Source organism: Eleutherodactylus coqui, chromosome 2 (genome assembly GCF_035609145.1).
Source record: "Eleutherodactylus coqui strain aEleCoq1 chromosome 2, aEleCoq1.hap1, whole genome shotgun sequence".
NCBI classification, from domain to species: domain Eukaryota; kingdom Metazoa; phylum Chordata; class Amphibia; order Anura; family Eleutherodactylidae; genus Eleutherodactylus; species Eleutherodactylus coqui.
In genome coordinates this window covers 241,962,697-241,979,812 of record NC_089838.1, presented here as the reverse complement: position 1 = coordinate 241,979,812, position 17,116 = coordinate 241,962,697, and the positions used below count along the sequence as shown (strand labels likewise).

Sequence of the window (17,116 nt, the reverse complement as noted above, 5' to 3'; positions counted from 1 at the left end):
CGCCGGTGGCTTCCTGGCACCCACCCATGCTGTCGGTCCACAGGGACTTCACAATAGGGAGTTGTACCTGCCTGTGTCTATGAATTAAAAACCCCGGTCAGGTTGGGGCATGCAGTGTGGGCCGAAGCCCACCTGCATTTAATCTGACGTTAGCTCTGCTGTCCAGGGCACTGCAATGGGATACATTTATGTACAGCCGGTGGGTTCCAGGGAGCCACCCATGCTGTGGGTGCACACGGAATTCCCATTGCGGAGTTGTACCTGCCTGTGACTATTTATAAAAAACCGCGGTCTGACTGGGGCATGCAGACACCTTGACAGAATAAATAGTGTGTGGCACATAGGTTCCCCATTGCTATGCCCGCGTGTGCAGCTCCTGATGGAGGTAGCACAGAATTGTATTTCTCATTGCTTCTGTACAGCATTGTGGGCTATCGCCCCGCCCCTTTTAAAGAGGGTCACTGCCTAGCCGTGCCAACCCTCTGCAGTGTGTGCCTGCGGTTCCTCCTCATGGCAGACACACTTATAAATAGACATGAGGGTGGTGTGGCATGAGGGCAGCTGAAGGCTGCGCAGGGACACTTTGGTGTGCGCTGTGGACACTGGGTCGTGCGGGGGGGGGGGGGGGTTGGGCAGCATGTAACCCAGGAGAAGTGGCAGCGGAGTGTCATGCAGGCAGTGATTGTGCTTTGTTGGAGGTAGTGTGGTGCTTAGCTAAGGTATGCATTGCTAATGAGGGCTTTTCAGATGTAAAAATTGTTGGGAGGGGGGGCAAACTCTTGCTGCTATTGTGGCTTAATAGTGGGACCTGGGAACTTGAGATGCAGCCCAACATGTAGCCCCTCGCCTGCCCTATCCGTTGCTGTGTCGTTCCCATCACTTTCTTGAATTGCCCAGATTTTCACAAATGGAAACCTTAGCGAGCATCGGCAATATACAAAAATGCTCGGGTCGCCCATTGACTTCAATGGGGTTCGTTACTCGAAACGAACCCTCGAGCATCGCGAAAATGTCGTCCCGAGTAACGAGCACACGAGCATTTTGGTGCTCGCTCATCTCTATTAAGGAACCATTTTGTTTATGTAATATTTGTCATTCCCTAATTAGAGATGAGCGAGCATACTCGGAAAAGCACTACTCGCTCGAGTAATTTGCTTTATCCGAGTATCGCTGTGCTCATCCCTGAAGATTCGGGTGCCGGCACGGAGCGGGGAGCTGCAGGGGAGAGCGGGGAGGAACGGAGGGGAGATCTTTCTCTCCCTCTCTCCCGCCCGCTCTCCCCTGCTCCCCGCTGCGACTCACCTGTCAGCCGCAGCGGCACCCGAATCTTCAGACCCGAGCACAGCGATACTCGGATAAAGCACATTACTCGAGCGAGTAGTGCTTTTCCGAGTACGCTCGCTCATCTCTATTCCTAATGCATATTTTGTACCTATGTTATATCATTTCTTCCTGATGTTCAAGAAAGGGCTCGTCCACACTGGCGTTAGGCTCAATTAAGCATTTCCGTTTCTCTATTCCATTCAAAGAGAAGAGTAACAAAATTAAAACGGAGTTAATTGTTTCCGTTTTGTTCCTCACTTATTTCAATGGGTTTTCATTAAAAACTGAAATACAGTCTTTTCATAATTTGAATTTATGGAATATAAAATATGAAAGTGGTGGCATACCAAGGTATAGTAAAAGTCTCATGTATTACAGCTTGTACACTATCCTTTTATAAGGATTAATATTTGTAATCTACTAAATGCTGGCACATCGGTGAGACATTTTCTATCTAGCCATTGGAAAGGTACTCCGTAACATAATTATCTTGTGAACTCCAGCGGAGGACTATAGACTTCTTTTAAAAGCAAAGCAGTTTAAAGTACAAAGGTGAATACATAAGAATAGAAGGTTTAAAAAAGTGGTCAATTTAAACCAATTGTATCATGTTAATTCAAAGTACACTGTTTCTTGTTCCACCATTTTAACACATGGCACATTTTCATGGCAGGAATATCTGCAAATGCCTAGCGAAGGTTTCCAGAAGGTGCTGTTATCAGCAGAAAATGATGCAGTTGAACGGTTCATCTCACTGATGCATCGATCATGGCCAAGAATTCAGGTTAGTAAGAACACATGCTGAGTTTATTTTTATATAACACAAATGTACCATACATTGTGACTGGCTGTCACATCCGACCAAACCTAACTAAAGTCATGACAGAAGAAGAAGGAAGGCTGGGAGACATAATGCACACAAAAAGAGATAATGACGATGCAAAATCTACACGGTCAACAGATGTGGACAGGCAAGATTCTATCCCTGATCTTACTGTGGCCGAACCTGCTTAAAGGCGGAGCATCCGTCCTGAAATGGGTGACCCCACAACAGGAAATCTGGAGGGCTTCACGTTAAGTATAGGACCAGGAATACAGCAGTATAGCCGGGGCCCTTTGATAGGAAGGGCCAGAATAAGAATCAGCTCACAGAGGTTAGTAGACTGGCTCTGCTGTCATTTACCTCAGTCAGCCTATCAGAGTAATACAAAAGGGGGTATGCGAGCACTATGCTGTCCAGAGCTAAACAACATTGCACTTGCATCGTCAGGCAAATCACATGGTCTGGTGCTAACATAGTTGAGAACCCTAGTGCCGATACACCCAGCGCCGTGACACTGGCAATGTAACAGGTTCTAGAAACAGATTTTGACAGATATAGTAGACTCTGACAGTGTGATTGCCCCAGCATATAGATGAAATATTACTTTGTGTAGCATATTACTTATTCTTGCTGAGAATGGGTTCAGTCTTAGAGATTTTTAAATAAAGTACTAGAATAAGAGGTCTTTCTTTGGAACTTTCAGACACAAAATGCATAAGAGAAAGAAGGGTGACAGGTGAGTAGCAGGAGTCATATCAGAAAAGAGCAGCAATGGGCTTCATAGATCCTAATTTAGGCATACCTTTTGTGGTTGTATCATTGGATACACTCTCCCATTAGTCCAAAAAATGCAAGTCTGACACAGTCTATTACAAATGTGCTCCACTTTGAGTAGTCATAGCAGGTCTTACATCAAACACTGTAATTGCAGAGGTCAGTCTGTATATTTTTCTACATTTCATTTGAGTACCTGAAGCCTTTAACATATAATAAGTGAGCTCGATATATTATGACAAAAAGCTTCAACTTCAAATAAAATATCATTTGTAGGGAAAACTACTAAAGTCTTGAATATTCCTATCTTTCTAGATGGCTCGTCCTGATGAAAGACATTTGGAGACCTTAACTTCAATGGTTATTCAGAAGTTTCCACTTTTAACCCCTCAGATATTTGTGGACCTATCCCAGTTCATACCTTTTATGTCCATCTCTGACATTGTCAGTTTCCCAATATCTCTTTTGACCAACCAGAGTGTGTAAGTAGGAAATAAAACTATCTGTATTGTGTTACCATATGTTGTTCTTTCTACAATAGGCATTCTTAACAGTGAGTCCCTGACCTACCATTACTGCTAGGTTCTTCACACATAATACTTATTTGTTCTTGACAACACGATTATTTGACTAATTGATAAATCACTTTTTTAAGCGCATTAGATTAAAGGGCTATTTACACTGCCCAATTGTCCTTATGTTCTGCTCTGCTGTTATTGTTCATGTTCATCCATTGTGCAATCAGTAAATTTAAATTCCGCCTATTGCACCATCTACACGAGACACTGCTGCCTTGTACATGGATCTCACATGGGTTGTCAGTAGATATCAGTGATGTTCCTCACCCAGCAGCAAAAGATCATCCTTATGGAAATGGACATCAGCTCATTGGCAATCACTCTTCAAACCACCAACCACAACTTCATTGGTAGTTTGAAAAGTCGATGGTTTAGTTGAATGGTTCTCTTCTTTTCATTATCATGCAAGACAACATACTCCATTAAAATAGCTTCTATGTAGAAGGATATTCTGCTGAAAAGTAACCATTTGTTCTAGATTAGATGCAATAAAAATCAACAGTCAAGAAATGAAGGTCACTCAGAAGCGTGCTTTTGCTAAGCATTTCCTGCAAGCTGATATGTTTGGTGATGTCCCATCATGGCCACCACATTTTCTGAGGTCTATTCAACCCCTTCTCCCGTACCTGCCGCTTTGTCACTTCGTCCAGCTCAGCTCAGATCAGGTTTGTGCTTCTTTATAATATACAGATGCAAAAATTACAATATACTACCACTTCCACAATTGTCAAGGAGTATTATAGAACACATTCACAAACTCTGATAGGTTTAAGGGGGTTTTATTATTACCAAAAAATATTTCAAAGCAGCTGGACCAGCATAAAATAAAAATGACTATGGTCACCTCTCTTCGCCCCCCCCCCCCCCCCCCCAGCTCCCATGGAGCCGGCACCAGCTTCCAAGTGTGTGGCCGGTGGAAGTCCAAATTCCTGGCGTCAGTGCTCACATCCTGGTCTCCATGATGCGGGGAGTTTTGGATAGTGACGCTGCAGCCACTTAGAGGTCACTTGACTTTCTCTGGCTATATACTCTGAAGACGTCGGGGCCGTGGGAGCCGCTCAGGTGCATCCCAGGGGACTGAAGAGAAGTCACTATAGTCTGTTTTTTTATTTTACACCGAACCCACATATTTTGAAATTTGTTTTGGTAATGATAAAACTCTTTTATGTATATAGTATAGAGTAAGTTTGCGGAGGTCACATAAATTAGTACTTCAGTAATTTACTTATATGTCAATGGCTTTCTACAAGTAATTGACTCTGAATGCACACAGCAATGTAATATTTATAGGAATGGGCAAAGTGCCCCATGAATTGTCATCCTGTAGTTAATCTGACTGTGATTAGCATGTGATAGAAGTCATGACAAGACATTTGACTGATGCATTATACATAGGATTATTGTGTTAGGTAAGTGTACAAATGCAGAATAAAAGAGACGCTGGTTAGGTAATGACAGTTCGGCTAATCATTTCTTTTGTGCCTCTCAGATTAAATTTCTGGCAGATGGCTGGAAAGATGTGAACCTGGGGATGATACAAGGCCGGTATGTGGCGCAAAGCCTTATGAACACAAGTCAGGATATAGATAAAGTACAGAGGTATATTATCTTTATCTATGTAGATATCTTTATCTGGAGAACTGTGGGAATTGTTTGCACATCCCTGTTGGAACTGTATTGTGTGTGCTGGGAGCTGATAATGAATAGAGAATGAGATTGCGGTTGTTAGTTTTTGGCCAGTTGTAGAGGGTGGGAAATAGATGTGGAGTATCAGTACACTCAACAGTCCATCCTTGAACTATGAATACTTGATTAATGCTTGCTAATATATATACATTGCACTGTTGGTGATGTCCTTGCTGCCATTATATGCAATTTGTTCACAGACTATTGGCAAAGAAATGTTTAATTGCACTCTTTAGAGGGGCGTGTATTTTAGAATTTTCCTTCAAGCTCATAGGTACAAATTGCGTATTCTGCGAGCGGAAAACAAATCGCAGAATGCTCTATTTTAACACAGATTCCGTGCGGAGGGCCACAATAGATGTCTATGGATGCGAGCGATCCACAGAGCTTAAGCAATTAACATTTCATATGAGTGGCAGCAACGCTCGCAACTTGATAGGAGAATAGAAGCTGGAATGCTGGCTGGAGGGGAGAGATATATCTTTCTTCCACACGGACAATACACTGTGCATATGCGTACATCTGCATGGCAAACTACACGCATCCGCGGTCATTTGCAATTATTTTATGCAAATGATCGCAGTCCTTCCGCTGCAGGAAATCCGCATGCATAATCTGACCCATTTGTGTGAGCCTACCCTAAGGCTGGGTTCACATGGGGCGGATTTGCTGCAGAAATTCCGTGCGGAATTTCTGTGCGGCAACTTCCCCCGCAGCTCCTAAACCCAGGATTAGCCAGCCATGTGGACAAGTTTTTGCAAAGATCTCGTCCACATGGGACAGCCAATCCGTTGCAGCAAAGCCGAGTGGAATCAGCAGTGCGGCACGGAATTTGCAGCTGCAGCATGTCAATTCTTTTTTTTTTCCGTTGCGGCCTCACTGCTCTCTATGGGGAGAGAAAGCCGCAACGGAATGCCGGCGGCAAACCGCTTCAAAACCTGCAGCAAAATCCCGGTATATAGTAGAGACTGTTACTAGTGCTAATGGCAACCGCTGGTTGGGGTAAAAGGGTAGGAGACTGTTGATGCAAATTGCCAAGTTATTGCCTCTGTAATGACTTTCAGCCACCAAGCTATTTGCCTCTGCAGAGACATATAACCATTAAGGGTCCTTTTACATGGAACGACCGTTGGGCGCTTCAGTGCATGACAGTCATCCCAGAGATGATTTCTCCTCTGCTTTCACACATAAGTGATGATCGCTCAGAGAAAGGAGGCCGAGCAGGCCAGAGACCACTCCGACCACCCGTCTCCATTTACAGTAAACAGGCAGTCATTCATAGATGAACAGCTACCTGTTTACACAGGACGATTATTATCGTTTGATTTTTATGCCTGCAGAAACTGAACAAGCAATGAATTATTGTTCACCGTTCAGTCGCTGCTGGCATTTACACTGAACGATCATCATTCAGATTCCCATAATCCACCAAGAATCTGAATGTTATCATTCAGGGTAAAAGGGTCATTTACACGTAACAATTATTGCACAAAATTCATTCAAACGCACATATTTGAGCGATAATCATGCAGTGTAAATGCCCAAAAAATCGCTCACTATTGGTTTATTTGTCGTTATCGCTTATTCCTGGATCGCTGGCTTCTCTTTATGTGTAAATGCTCCCTGCTCAGTGCTCCACATAGAAGGTGAAGCACTGAGCGAGATGCTAGCAAGACGCCTGCAATCCAGCAATACGTCCTTCTGTCTAAACGCTCTGCACGAGCCCTAATGACCTTTGCGGTGACCTCAGCGCTCATGCAGTTGTTTAGCCGACTGTCATCACGTGTAAAAGAGCCATAAGTTTGCTGTCCTAATTGAAAGACTGTAAACATCACTCCTGTGCCTCAAGGTGAGTAAATATATGTTCTGATTAACCCTGCTGTGTCCGTGCCATTGTCTGCATAATCCTTGAGTATGGTCAGTTTATACACTCTGGCCCCAACCTCATAAGGACTGACCCCCTTACACAGTTCCATTATAATAGCCAGTGATTTGTATTATAATTAGAGATGAGCGAACACCAAAATGCTCGGGTGCTCGTTACTCGGAACGAATTTATCGCGATGCTCGAGGGTTCGTTTCGAGTAACGAACCCCATTGAAGTCAATGGGCGACCCGAGCATTTTTGTATTTCGCCGGTGCTCGCTAAGGTTTTCATGTGTGAAAATCTAGGCAATTCAAGAAAGTGATGGGAACGACACAGAAACGGATAGGGCAGGCGAGGGGCTACATGTTGGGCTGCATCTCAAGTTCCCAGGTCCCACTATTAAGCCACAATAGCGGCAAGAGTGGCCCCCCCCCCCAACAACTTTTACTTCTGAAAAGCCCTCATTAGCAATGCATACCTTAGCTAAGCACCACACTAGCTACAACAAAGCACAATCACTGCCTGCATGACACTCCGCTGCCACTTCTCCTGGGTTACATGCTGCCCAACCCCCCTCCCCCACGACCCAGTGTCCACAGCGCACACCAAACTGTCCCTGCGCAGCCTTCAGCTGCCCTCATGCCACACCACCCTCATGTCTATTTATAAGTGCGTCTGCCATGAGTAGGAACTGCAGGCACACACTGCAGAGGGTTGGCACGGCTAGGCAGCGACCCTCTTTAAAAGTGGTGGGGCGATAGCCCACAATGCTGTACAGAAGCAATGAGAAATCCAATCCTGTGCCACCGCCATCAGGAGCTGCACACGTGGGCATAGCAATGGGGAACCTATGTGCCACACACTATTCATTCTGTCAAGGTGTCTGTATGCCCCAGTCAGACTGGTAATATGTACCTTAACAGTAACCGCGTTGGTGGTAATGTGGTGGTGACTGCGGACCTAGTAGCACGGTTGTATTTTGTTGGTTTTCGGAATGTGGCCAGGATTAAGTGGGCCGTGGCGGGGGGATGGTGGGGGGCTCTCTTGTTGTGTCGGTAAAGGTGAAATTCTTGGACTGCCACCAGACGAACCAATGCAAAGGCATTTGCCAAGAATGTTTTCATTGTTGGAGGAGGAGGGGGATGTTTTTGAGGCACTACGTGTCCTCTCCACGTGTCCGTGGTTATAAGCACCTTAACAGTAACCGCGTTGGTGGGAAATAGCCTCGCCGCCATCATGTCTTTGGGAAGCCTCTGTTTCCACACCCCAGAGACATACCATTAGCAGCGGTATAGGCAGAGCCCAGAATTCGTAACATTTCAGCCGTAGCATTAGGACAGGCCCCACTAACATATCACTAGCAGCATTATAGGGGGAGCACAGTTGTAGTTCCATTTCAGTAATAGTAGCACTCAAGACAGGCCCCAGTAACAATTCCGAAGCAGCAGTATAGTGGGAGCGCAGTCTTCGTTCCATTTCAGTAATAGTAGCACTCAAGACAGGCCCCAGTAACAATTCCGAAGCAGCAGTATAGGAGGAGCATAGTCTAAGTTCCATTTAAGTAATAGTAGCAGCCTACACAGGCCCCAGGAACAATTCCGAAGCAGCAGTATAGTGGGAGCGCAGTCTTAGTTCCATTTCAGTAGCTGCAGTATAGCCAAGGCCCAAGTTACATTTATGTAGCTAAAGTGTAGGCCAACCGCACACACCTTTCTGTACCATGAGTGCAGGCGAAGAACATAGAAATTGCTATGATTACACTGTAGGTGAGGGCCCCAAAAAATTGGTGTACCAACAGTACTAATGTACCTCAGTAAAAATTGGCCATGCCCAACCAAGAAGGCAGGTGAAACCCATTAATCGCTTTGGTTAATGTGGCTTAAGTGGTAACTAGGCCTGGAGGCAGCCCAGTTGAACGAAAAATTGGTTCAAGTTAAAGTTCCAACGCTTTTAAGAGCATTGAAACGTATAAAAAATTTTTAGAAAAATTATATGAGTGAGCCTTGTGGCCCTAAGAAAAATTGCCCGGTCAGCGTGATTACGTGAGGTTTCAGGAGGATGAGCAGGAGGAGGAGGAGGAATATTATACACAGATTGATGAAGCAGAAATGTCCCCGTTTTGGATGGTGAGAGAGAACTATGCTTCCATCCGCGGGTGCAGCCTACGTATTGCTTAGGTATCGCTGCTGTCCGCTGGTGGAGAAATGAAGTCTGGGGAAATCCAGGCTTTGTTCATCTTGATGAGTGTTAGCCTGTCGGCACTGTCGGTTGACAGGCGGGTACGCTTATCTGTGATGATTCCCCCAGCCGCACTAAACACCCTCTCCGACAAGACGCTAGCCGCAGGACAAGCAAGCACCTCCAGGGCATACAGCGCTAGTTCAGGCCACGTGTCCAGCTTCGACACCCAGTAGTTGTAGGTGGCAGAGGCGTCACGGAGGACGGTCGTGCGATCGGCTACGTACTCCCTCACCATCCTTTTACAGTGCTCCCGCCGACTCAGCCTTGACTGGGGAGCGGTGACACAGTCTTGCTGGGGAGCCATAAAGCTGTCCAGGCCCTTAAAGACTGTTGCACTGCCTGGGCTGTACATGCTGCTCGATCTCCGCACCTCCCCTGCTACCTGGCCCTCGGAACTGCGCCTTCTGCCACTAGCACTGTCGGATGGGAATTTTACCATCAGCTTGTCCGCCAGGGTCCTGTGGTATAGCAACACTCTCAAACCCCTTTCCTCTTCGGGAATGAGAGTGGGAAGGTTCTCCTTATAGCGTGGGTCGAGCAGTGTGTACACCCAGTAATCCGTAGTGGCCAGAATGCGTGCAACGCGAGGGTCACGAGAAAGGCATCCTAACATGAAGTCAGCCATGTGTGCCAGGGTACCTGTACGCAACACATGGCTGTCCGCACTAGGAAGATCACTTTCAGGATCCTCCTCCTCCTCCTCCTCAGGCCATACACGCTGAAATGATGACAGGCAAGCAGCATGGGTACCGTCAGCAGTGGGCCAAGCTGTCTCTTCCCCCTCCTCCTTATCCTCCTCATGCTCCTCCTCCTCCTCCTGAACGCGCTGAGATATAGACAGGAGGGTGCTCTGACTATCCAGCGATATACTGTCTTCCCCCGGCTCTGTTTCCGAGCGCAAAGCGGCTGCCTTTATAGTTTGCAGGGAACTTCTCAAGATGCATAGCAGAGGAATGGTGACGCTAATGATTGCAGCATCGCCGCTCACCACCTGGGTAGACTGCTCAAAGTTTTGAAGGACCTGGCAGATGTCTGCCAACCAGGCCCACTCTTCTGAAAAGAATTGAGGAGGCTGACTCCCACTGCACCGCCCATGTTGGAGTTGGTATTCCACTATAGCTCTACGCTGCTCATAGAGCCTAGCCAACATGTGGAGCGTAGAGTTCCACTGTGTGGGCACGTCGCACAGCAGTCGGTGCACTGGCAGATTAAACCGATGTTGCAGGGTGCGCAGGGTGGCAGCGTCCGTGTGGGACTTGCAGAAATGTGCGCAGAGCCGGCGCACCTTTACGAGCAGGTCTGACAAGCGTGGGTAGCTTTTCAGAAAGCGCTGAACCACCAAATTAAAGACGTGGGCCAGGCATGGCACGTGCGTGAGGCTGCCGAGCTGCAGAGCCGCCACCAGGTTACGGCCGTTGTCACACACGAGCATGCCCGGTTGGAGGCTCAGCGGCGCAAGCCAACGGTCGGTCTGCTCTGTCAGACCCTGCAGCAGTTCGTGGGCCGTGTGCCTCCTATCTCCTAAGCTGAGTAGTTTCAGCACGGCCTGCTGACGCTTGCCCACCGCTGTGCTGCCACGCCGCGCGACACCGACTGCTGGCGACGTCCTGCTGCTGCTGACACATCTAGATTGCGAGACAGAGGTTGAGGAGGAGGAGGAGGAGGGTGCTTTAGTGGAGGAAGCATACACCGCCGAACATACCACCACCGAGCTGGGGCCCGCAATTCTGGGGGTGGGTAGGACGTGAGCTGTCCCAGGCTCTGACTCTGTCCCAGCCTCCACTAAATTCACCCAATGTGCCGTCAGGGAGATGTAGTGGCCCTGCCCGCCTGTGCTTGTCCACGTGTCCGTAGTTAAGTGGACCTTGCCACTAACCGCATTGGTGAGGGCGCGTACAATGTTGCGGGAGACGTGGTCGTGCAGGGCTGGGACGGCACATCGGGAAAAGTAGTGGCGACTGGGAACTGAGTAGCGCGGGGCCGCCGCCGCCATCATAGCTTTGAAAGCCTCCGTTTCCACAACCCTATACGGCAGCATCTCAAGGCTGATAAATTTGGCTATGTGGACGGTTAACGATTGAGCGTGCGGGTGCGTGGCGGCGTACTTGTGCTTGCGCTCCAACACTTGCGCTAGTGACGGCTGGACTGTGCGGTGCGAGACATTGGTGGATGGGGCCGAGGACAGCGGAGGTGAGGGTGTGGGTGCAGGCCAGGAGACGGTAGTGCCTGTGTCCTGAGAGGGGGGTTGGATCTCAGTGGCAGGTTGGGGCACAGGGGGAGAGGCAGCGGTGCAAACCGGAGGCGGTGAACGGCCTTCGTCCCACCTTGTGGGGTGCTTGGCCATCATATGTCTGCGCATGCTGGTGGTGGTGAGGCTGTTGGTGGTGGCTCCCCGGCTGATCTTGGCGCGACAAAGGTTGCACACCACTGTTCGTCGGTCGTCAGGCGTCTCTGTGAAAAACTGCCAGACCTTAGAGCACCTCGGCCTCTGCAGGGTGGCATGGCGCGAGGGTGCGCTTTGGGAAACAGTTGGTGGATTATTCGGTCTGGCCCTGCCTCCACCCCTGGCCACCGCACTGCCTCTTGCAACCTGCCCTGCTGCTGCCCTTGCCTGCCCCTCTGAAGACCTGTCCTGAGTAGGCGTTGCACACCAGGTGGGGTCAGTCACCTCATCGTCCTGCTGCTCTTCCTCCGAATCCTCTGTGCGCTCCTCCCTCGGACTTACTGCCCTTACTACTACCTCACTGCAAGACAACTGTGTCTCATCGTCATCGTCCTCCTCACCCACTGAAAGGTCTTGAGACAGTTGCCGGAAGTCCCCAGCCTCATCCCCCGGACCCCGGGAACTTTCCAATGGTTGTGCATCAGTGACGATAAACTCCTCTGGTGGGAGAGGAACCACTGCTGCCCAATCTGAGCAGGGGCCCGAGAACAGTTTCTGGGAGTCTTCCCGCTCCTGAGCATGTGTCATTGTAGTGGAGTGAGGAGGCTGGGAGGAAGGAGGAGCAGCAGACAGAGGATTCGGATTTGCAGCACTGGACGGCGCAGAACTGTGGGTGGATGATAGCTTTCTGCCATCCACGACAGGACCTGCTCACACTGCTCATTTTCTAATAAAGGTCTCCCGCGTGGACCCATTAATTGGGCGATGAATGTGGGGACGCCAGAAACGTGCCTCTCTCCTAATCGCGCAGCAGTCGGCTGCGACACACCTGGATCAGGAGCTCGGCCTGTGCCCACACCCTCACTTGGGCCTACGCGTCCTCGGCCGCGTCCACGTCCTCTAGGCCTACCCCTACCCCTCAGCATGCTGTATTACCAGTGATTTCCAAGCCAGGAAAGAAATTGACGCAAGCCTGCAGCCAAAATAGAATTTTTTCCCTTGTTTTTCAAAGGACAAGCCACACTGCGTGTATTCAATGAATACTACTAAGTTTAATAACTGTGTTGTGGCCCTGCAAATGTGTCAGAGAACTGCAGTGATGCAAAGTTATTCGCTACAGCAGATCAGGGATTTCCCATGCAGGAAAGAAATTGGCGCAAGCCTGCAGCCAAAATAGAATTTTTTCCCTTGTTTTTCAAAGGACAAGCCACACTGCGTGTATTCAATGAATACTACTAAGTTTAATAACTGTGTTGTGGCCCTGCAAATGTGTCAGAGAACTGCAGTGATGCAAAGTTATTCGCTACAGCAGATCAGGGATTTCCCATGCAGGAAAAAAATTGGCGCAAGCCTGCAGTAAAACGTAGCTGGCTGCGTCTGATTATTTTTAACGTTCTGCACGCAGCACACACGTACCCAGAGCCCTGAGGACTGTCAGAGGCAGGCGAAATAGAATTTTTTCCCTTGTTTTTCAAAGGAAAAGCCACACTGCATCTATTCAATGAATAATGTATGTCTTCTGGCCCTGCCTACACAATTCTATCCCTGTAGTATTAATGCCGGGTGCAATGGTCTGCACAGCCGATTTTGAGAAAAAAAAAAAAAATGCAACACTGCTAACAGCAGCCTGGACAGTACTGCACACGGATAGATGTGGCCCTGGAAAGGACCGTTGGGGTTCTTGAAGCCTACACTCACTGCTAACACTCTCCCTGCCTAACCACCACTTCTGTCCCTATTGCAGGGCGCAATGCTCTGCAGATCCAATTTTGAAAAAATAAAATAAAATACAGTGCTAACACAGTACTGCACACTATTAGATGTGGCCCTGAGAAGGACCATTGGGGTTCTTGAAGCCTACACTCACTCCTAACGCTCTCCCTACAGCAGCTCCAGCACGATACCACTGTCCCTCAGCTAACTCACAAGGCATCTGAGGCGAGCCGCGGGAGGGGCCGATTTTTATACTCGGGTGACATCAGATCTCCCCAGCCACTCACAGCAGGGGGGTGGTATAGGGCTTGAACGTCACAGGGGGAAGTTGTAATGCCTTCCCTGTCTTTCAATTGGCCAGAAAAGCGCGCTAACGTCTCAGAGAGGAAACTGAAAGTAACCGGAACACCACGTGGTACTCGTTACGAGTAACGAGCATCCCGAACACCCTAATATTCGCACGAATATCAAGCTCGGACGAGTACATTCGCTCATCTCTAATTATAATGCAACATTGACATGTGATATATGAAAGTGTCCTTCCTTAAAGGGGTTCTGACATGAAAAAAAATTTTTTTACTCACCTTGCCTGGCCAGGACCGGTCGCCAGGCATGTCCCCTTCGTTGAGCATCTTCTTCTGTGGCTTCTAGAAGCATAGCTGGAGCGGTCAAAATGACTGCTTCCTGCCCTGCTACGTCCGTCAGCCACTTCCGAGGTGAACAGACGGGCGCCACGTCACAAGCAGTGCTTGCTGTGGGCGGCCCGTCCATCCCGGCTGAACTCCTGAGTGCTGCGTGTGTGCAGTGGAGAGGCAGACCATCCTGACTCCTGTCAGAGGGCACCTGTCCTCTACGCATGCATGGATTCCAAGAGGGGGGGGGGCGGCTCGTCGGATGAAGAAGAGCCTGCTGGGAGATGACCCCCGCTGCAGAACAACATCAGGAAAAAGGGTAAGTATAAGATTTTTATGCTTTAGCATGCCATTGATCGTGGGTTCCCTGTGTCCATTGTGCAGACCAGGGAACAATGGCTGCTAAAGCATAAAAATCTTATTCGTGTCAGAACCCCTTTAACGGGTTTTTGGTTTTACATAAGCATAGAGATTTATAGCACAATGGGAAAGATGTTTAATATGGATCTGTGGTTCTTTATATTTCATTACAATAATAGTGGAAAATGTGATTGTTCCCAGCAAGAGAAACCACGTAATCTTGTAGATATGATACCTTTTAATGGCTAACAAAAATACATGATGTAAGCTTTCAAACCTACTTAGGGTTCTTCTTCAGGCTTAATAGAATAGATCCAAAGAGATATGTGTGTATATATATATATATATATATATATAGTAAATATATGTTCTGACATGTGTGTGTATATATATATATATATATATATATATATATATATATATATATATATATATACACACACACACACATATGTCTTTGGATCTATTCTATTAAGCCTGAAGAATATACATATAAAAAGGCACAGACATGGTGTGATTAATTTGTACTTAGAACAATATTAGAACAGGATGAGCAGAGGAGTAAACACTTAATTAGTCCGCTGATAAGAGATTTTAAAGTTTTATGGTCTCTATATTGGTGTTAGTGGGTCACCAGGCCTGTGTGTTATCTCTGCTGTAGATTTTTTATATTCTCCAATGTTGCATGAAACCTCTTCAGATGTTTATGCCTTTCTTGAGAGTATCAAAGATGGTTATAAACTTGTACTTCCAACTTCTGTGATGTTGAGATTTGAAATTGCTTTTTACTATAGTAACCTTCATACGTTCTATGTTGTGTCAATGACTAGAAAAATGCTCAGCCATAGATAATTTGGCTTTTCTTTCTTTAACTGTGTGGCGATGAGATCTCATCCTCGCTTTACGCTTTTGTCCTGTTTCTCCAACATAAAAACCCCCAACAGGACATTTACTGCACAGGATCAGGTACACAACATCACATGGGGAACATGTGAATGTCCCCGGGATTTTCTAGTCCTGCTGTGTGTTGGGGATTGTATCCTGTCTGCGGTCAGTACATGGGAGCAGGTCTTGCAGCTCCTTACATTGCAGGGATAAGTTCCTGATTCTCACTCCTGATTATAAAGTTCCTCAAATTAGGAGGTTGCCTGTAACATAGGAGGGGAGGGTCCGGGAATGTGATTTTCAGATGTCATCCTTGCGTAGGGTATGATGACGTTTCTTTGCCGTTTTCCTTAATATCTCTAGCTGTAAATTGTAGGTCACAACTATAGGTACCCAATCGTTTTCTTTGTGTATTGGAGTAGTTGAATTCTGGGTATCCTGGTGGCTCTGGTGATATGATCATCAATTGAGGTGGGATGGTAGCCCTGATTTAAAAATATCCTTTTAAGATGGCATTAGTGGAAAGATGACTGTTCATGGACAATGTAATGGGAGCAAAAAAAAAGATGAATGAAAAATGTATTGGTTGTGGAATGGGCTAGTTAGGTTTAAAAGCAGGATATTCCAGATATAATATTTTGGAGGAGATGGGCCTGTTTACTTCTTAATATTTTTAGTTAGGAAGAGGTTGGCATAACTTTGAGCAGGAATTAGCATGCACGTTTTGTAGGTTTAGTCTGTGAATCCAAGGGAGAGGTGGGGGAAGTGGGAATAAGGAGTTGTATTTTTAGTGCTGCATGTTGCAACCAGCCAGACTGCGGTGAGATGGGCAGCACTGATGGTGATCATGGTAGCCACACTGCTGTCCCTCACCTGCGGAACGCTGGTGCGGAATCTGAAAAATAATAAATTGGCTTTTTACTTTTTGTGTTACCCGCGAAGTCGGGCAGGGTAAGATGTTAATTGCCAAGTTCATTACACCAGTCCATATACAGGCCTAGACCTGTGGCAAGCAAAATAATAATAAAAATAGGAAAATAAAATTAAACTTTTCCTTTCCTCTGAAGTGTGGTACCTCAGTGCAAATGTTGCGTTGGTGGGAAGGGTCTCCAGGAGGCAAAATGAATGCTGAAACCATAGAATACTTTATTCTTCTTTGTAGGAAAAGGGTTTTTAACACTTCACATTAACATTACTTTATCTTGAGGCAGACGTTACTTAGACAAATCAGTTACATCAATTTGAACGAGTGCAGGCATGAAGTGCAGAAATCACATCTGAATACTGATGGGCTCTTTAGTAGTTAATAAGCACAGGAATCCTTTCTGTCCTTTATGCTTTGCCCTCCTGCTTCTCTCACTTTAGGTATGAAGCTTTTCTCTAGCTAGTTACTGTTACTGTATTTTGTTCTTTTATTCTTCTTGTCTGTCCTTTTTTCCTCTATTCTTCTTATCTTAGCACAACTATTTTTTACTATAACTCTCTTCCTCTCTTCTTCAATTCTTATGCAACTTTTGTACTCACACTTCACTCCTTCCCACCACACTGGCTTCCTCCATTTCTCAAGGCTGATCTCTTCTCTCCTTCTTCTTGTCTATACAATTCTCCTCTGGTCCTAGACACCATTTTGAACTCCTCCCCTCTATTTTATATCAGCTTCTATTGACCAACCAGTACACGGGTGCTATCCCCCAATCCCAGGGCAGCTACCTTTTATATGGCTAACTGACCAATGGGGTTAGACTAGGGTTTCTAAGCATAGAGTGAATGTAAAAACAACCAAACTTTACCTTAAAGTTAAACACATTGAAATGAAGCTACCACATTATTATTATAGAGTGTACAACTCCT

At 46.8% G+C, this 17,116-nt stretch overlaps 1 protein-coding gene across 1 annotated transcript in view; it reads left to right on the top strand.

Annotated features, from left to right (window-relative positions):
* The window catches only part of STRC (stereocilin), a 66,505-nt gene that overhangs the window by 12,858 nt on the left and 36,531 nt on the right, over positions 1–17,116 (top strand). Inside the window, exons 5-8 of the mRNA XM_066589385.1 lie at positions 1,997–2,107; positions 3,236–3,402; positions 3,977–4,163; positions 4,988–5,089. Coding sequence (XP_066445482.1) covers positions 1,997–2,107; positions 3,236–3,402; positions 3,977–4,163; positions 4,988–5,089 — 567 coding nt within the window. The remainder of the gene's footprint in view (positions 1–1,996; positions 2,108–3,235; positions 3,403–3,976; positions 4,164–4,987; positions 5,090–17,116) is intronic.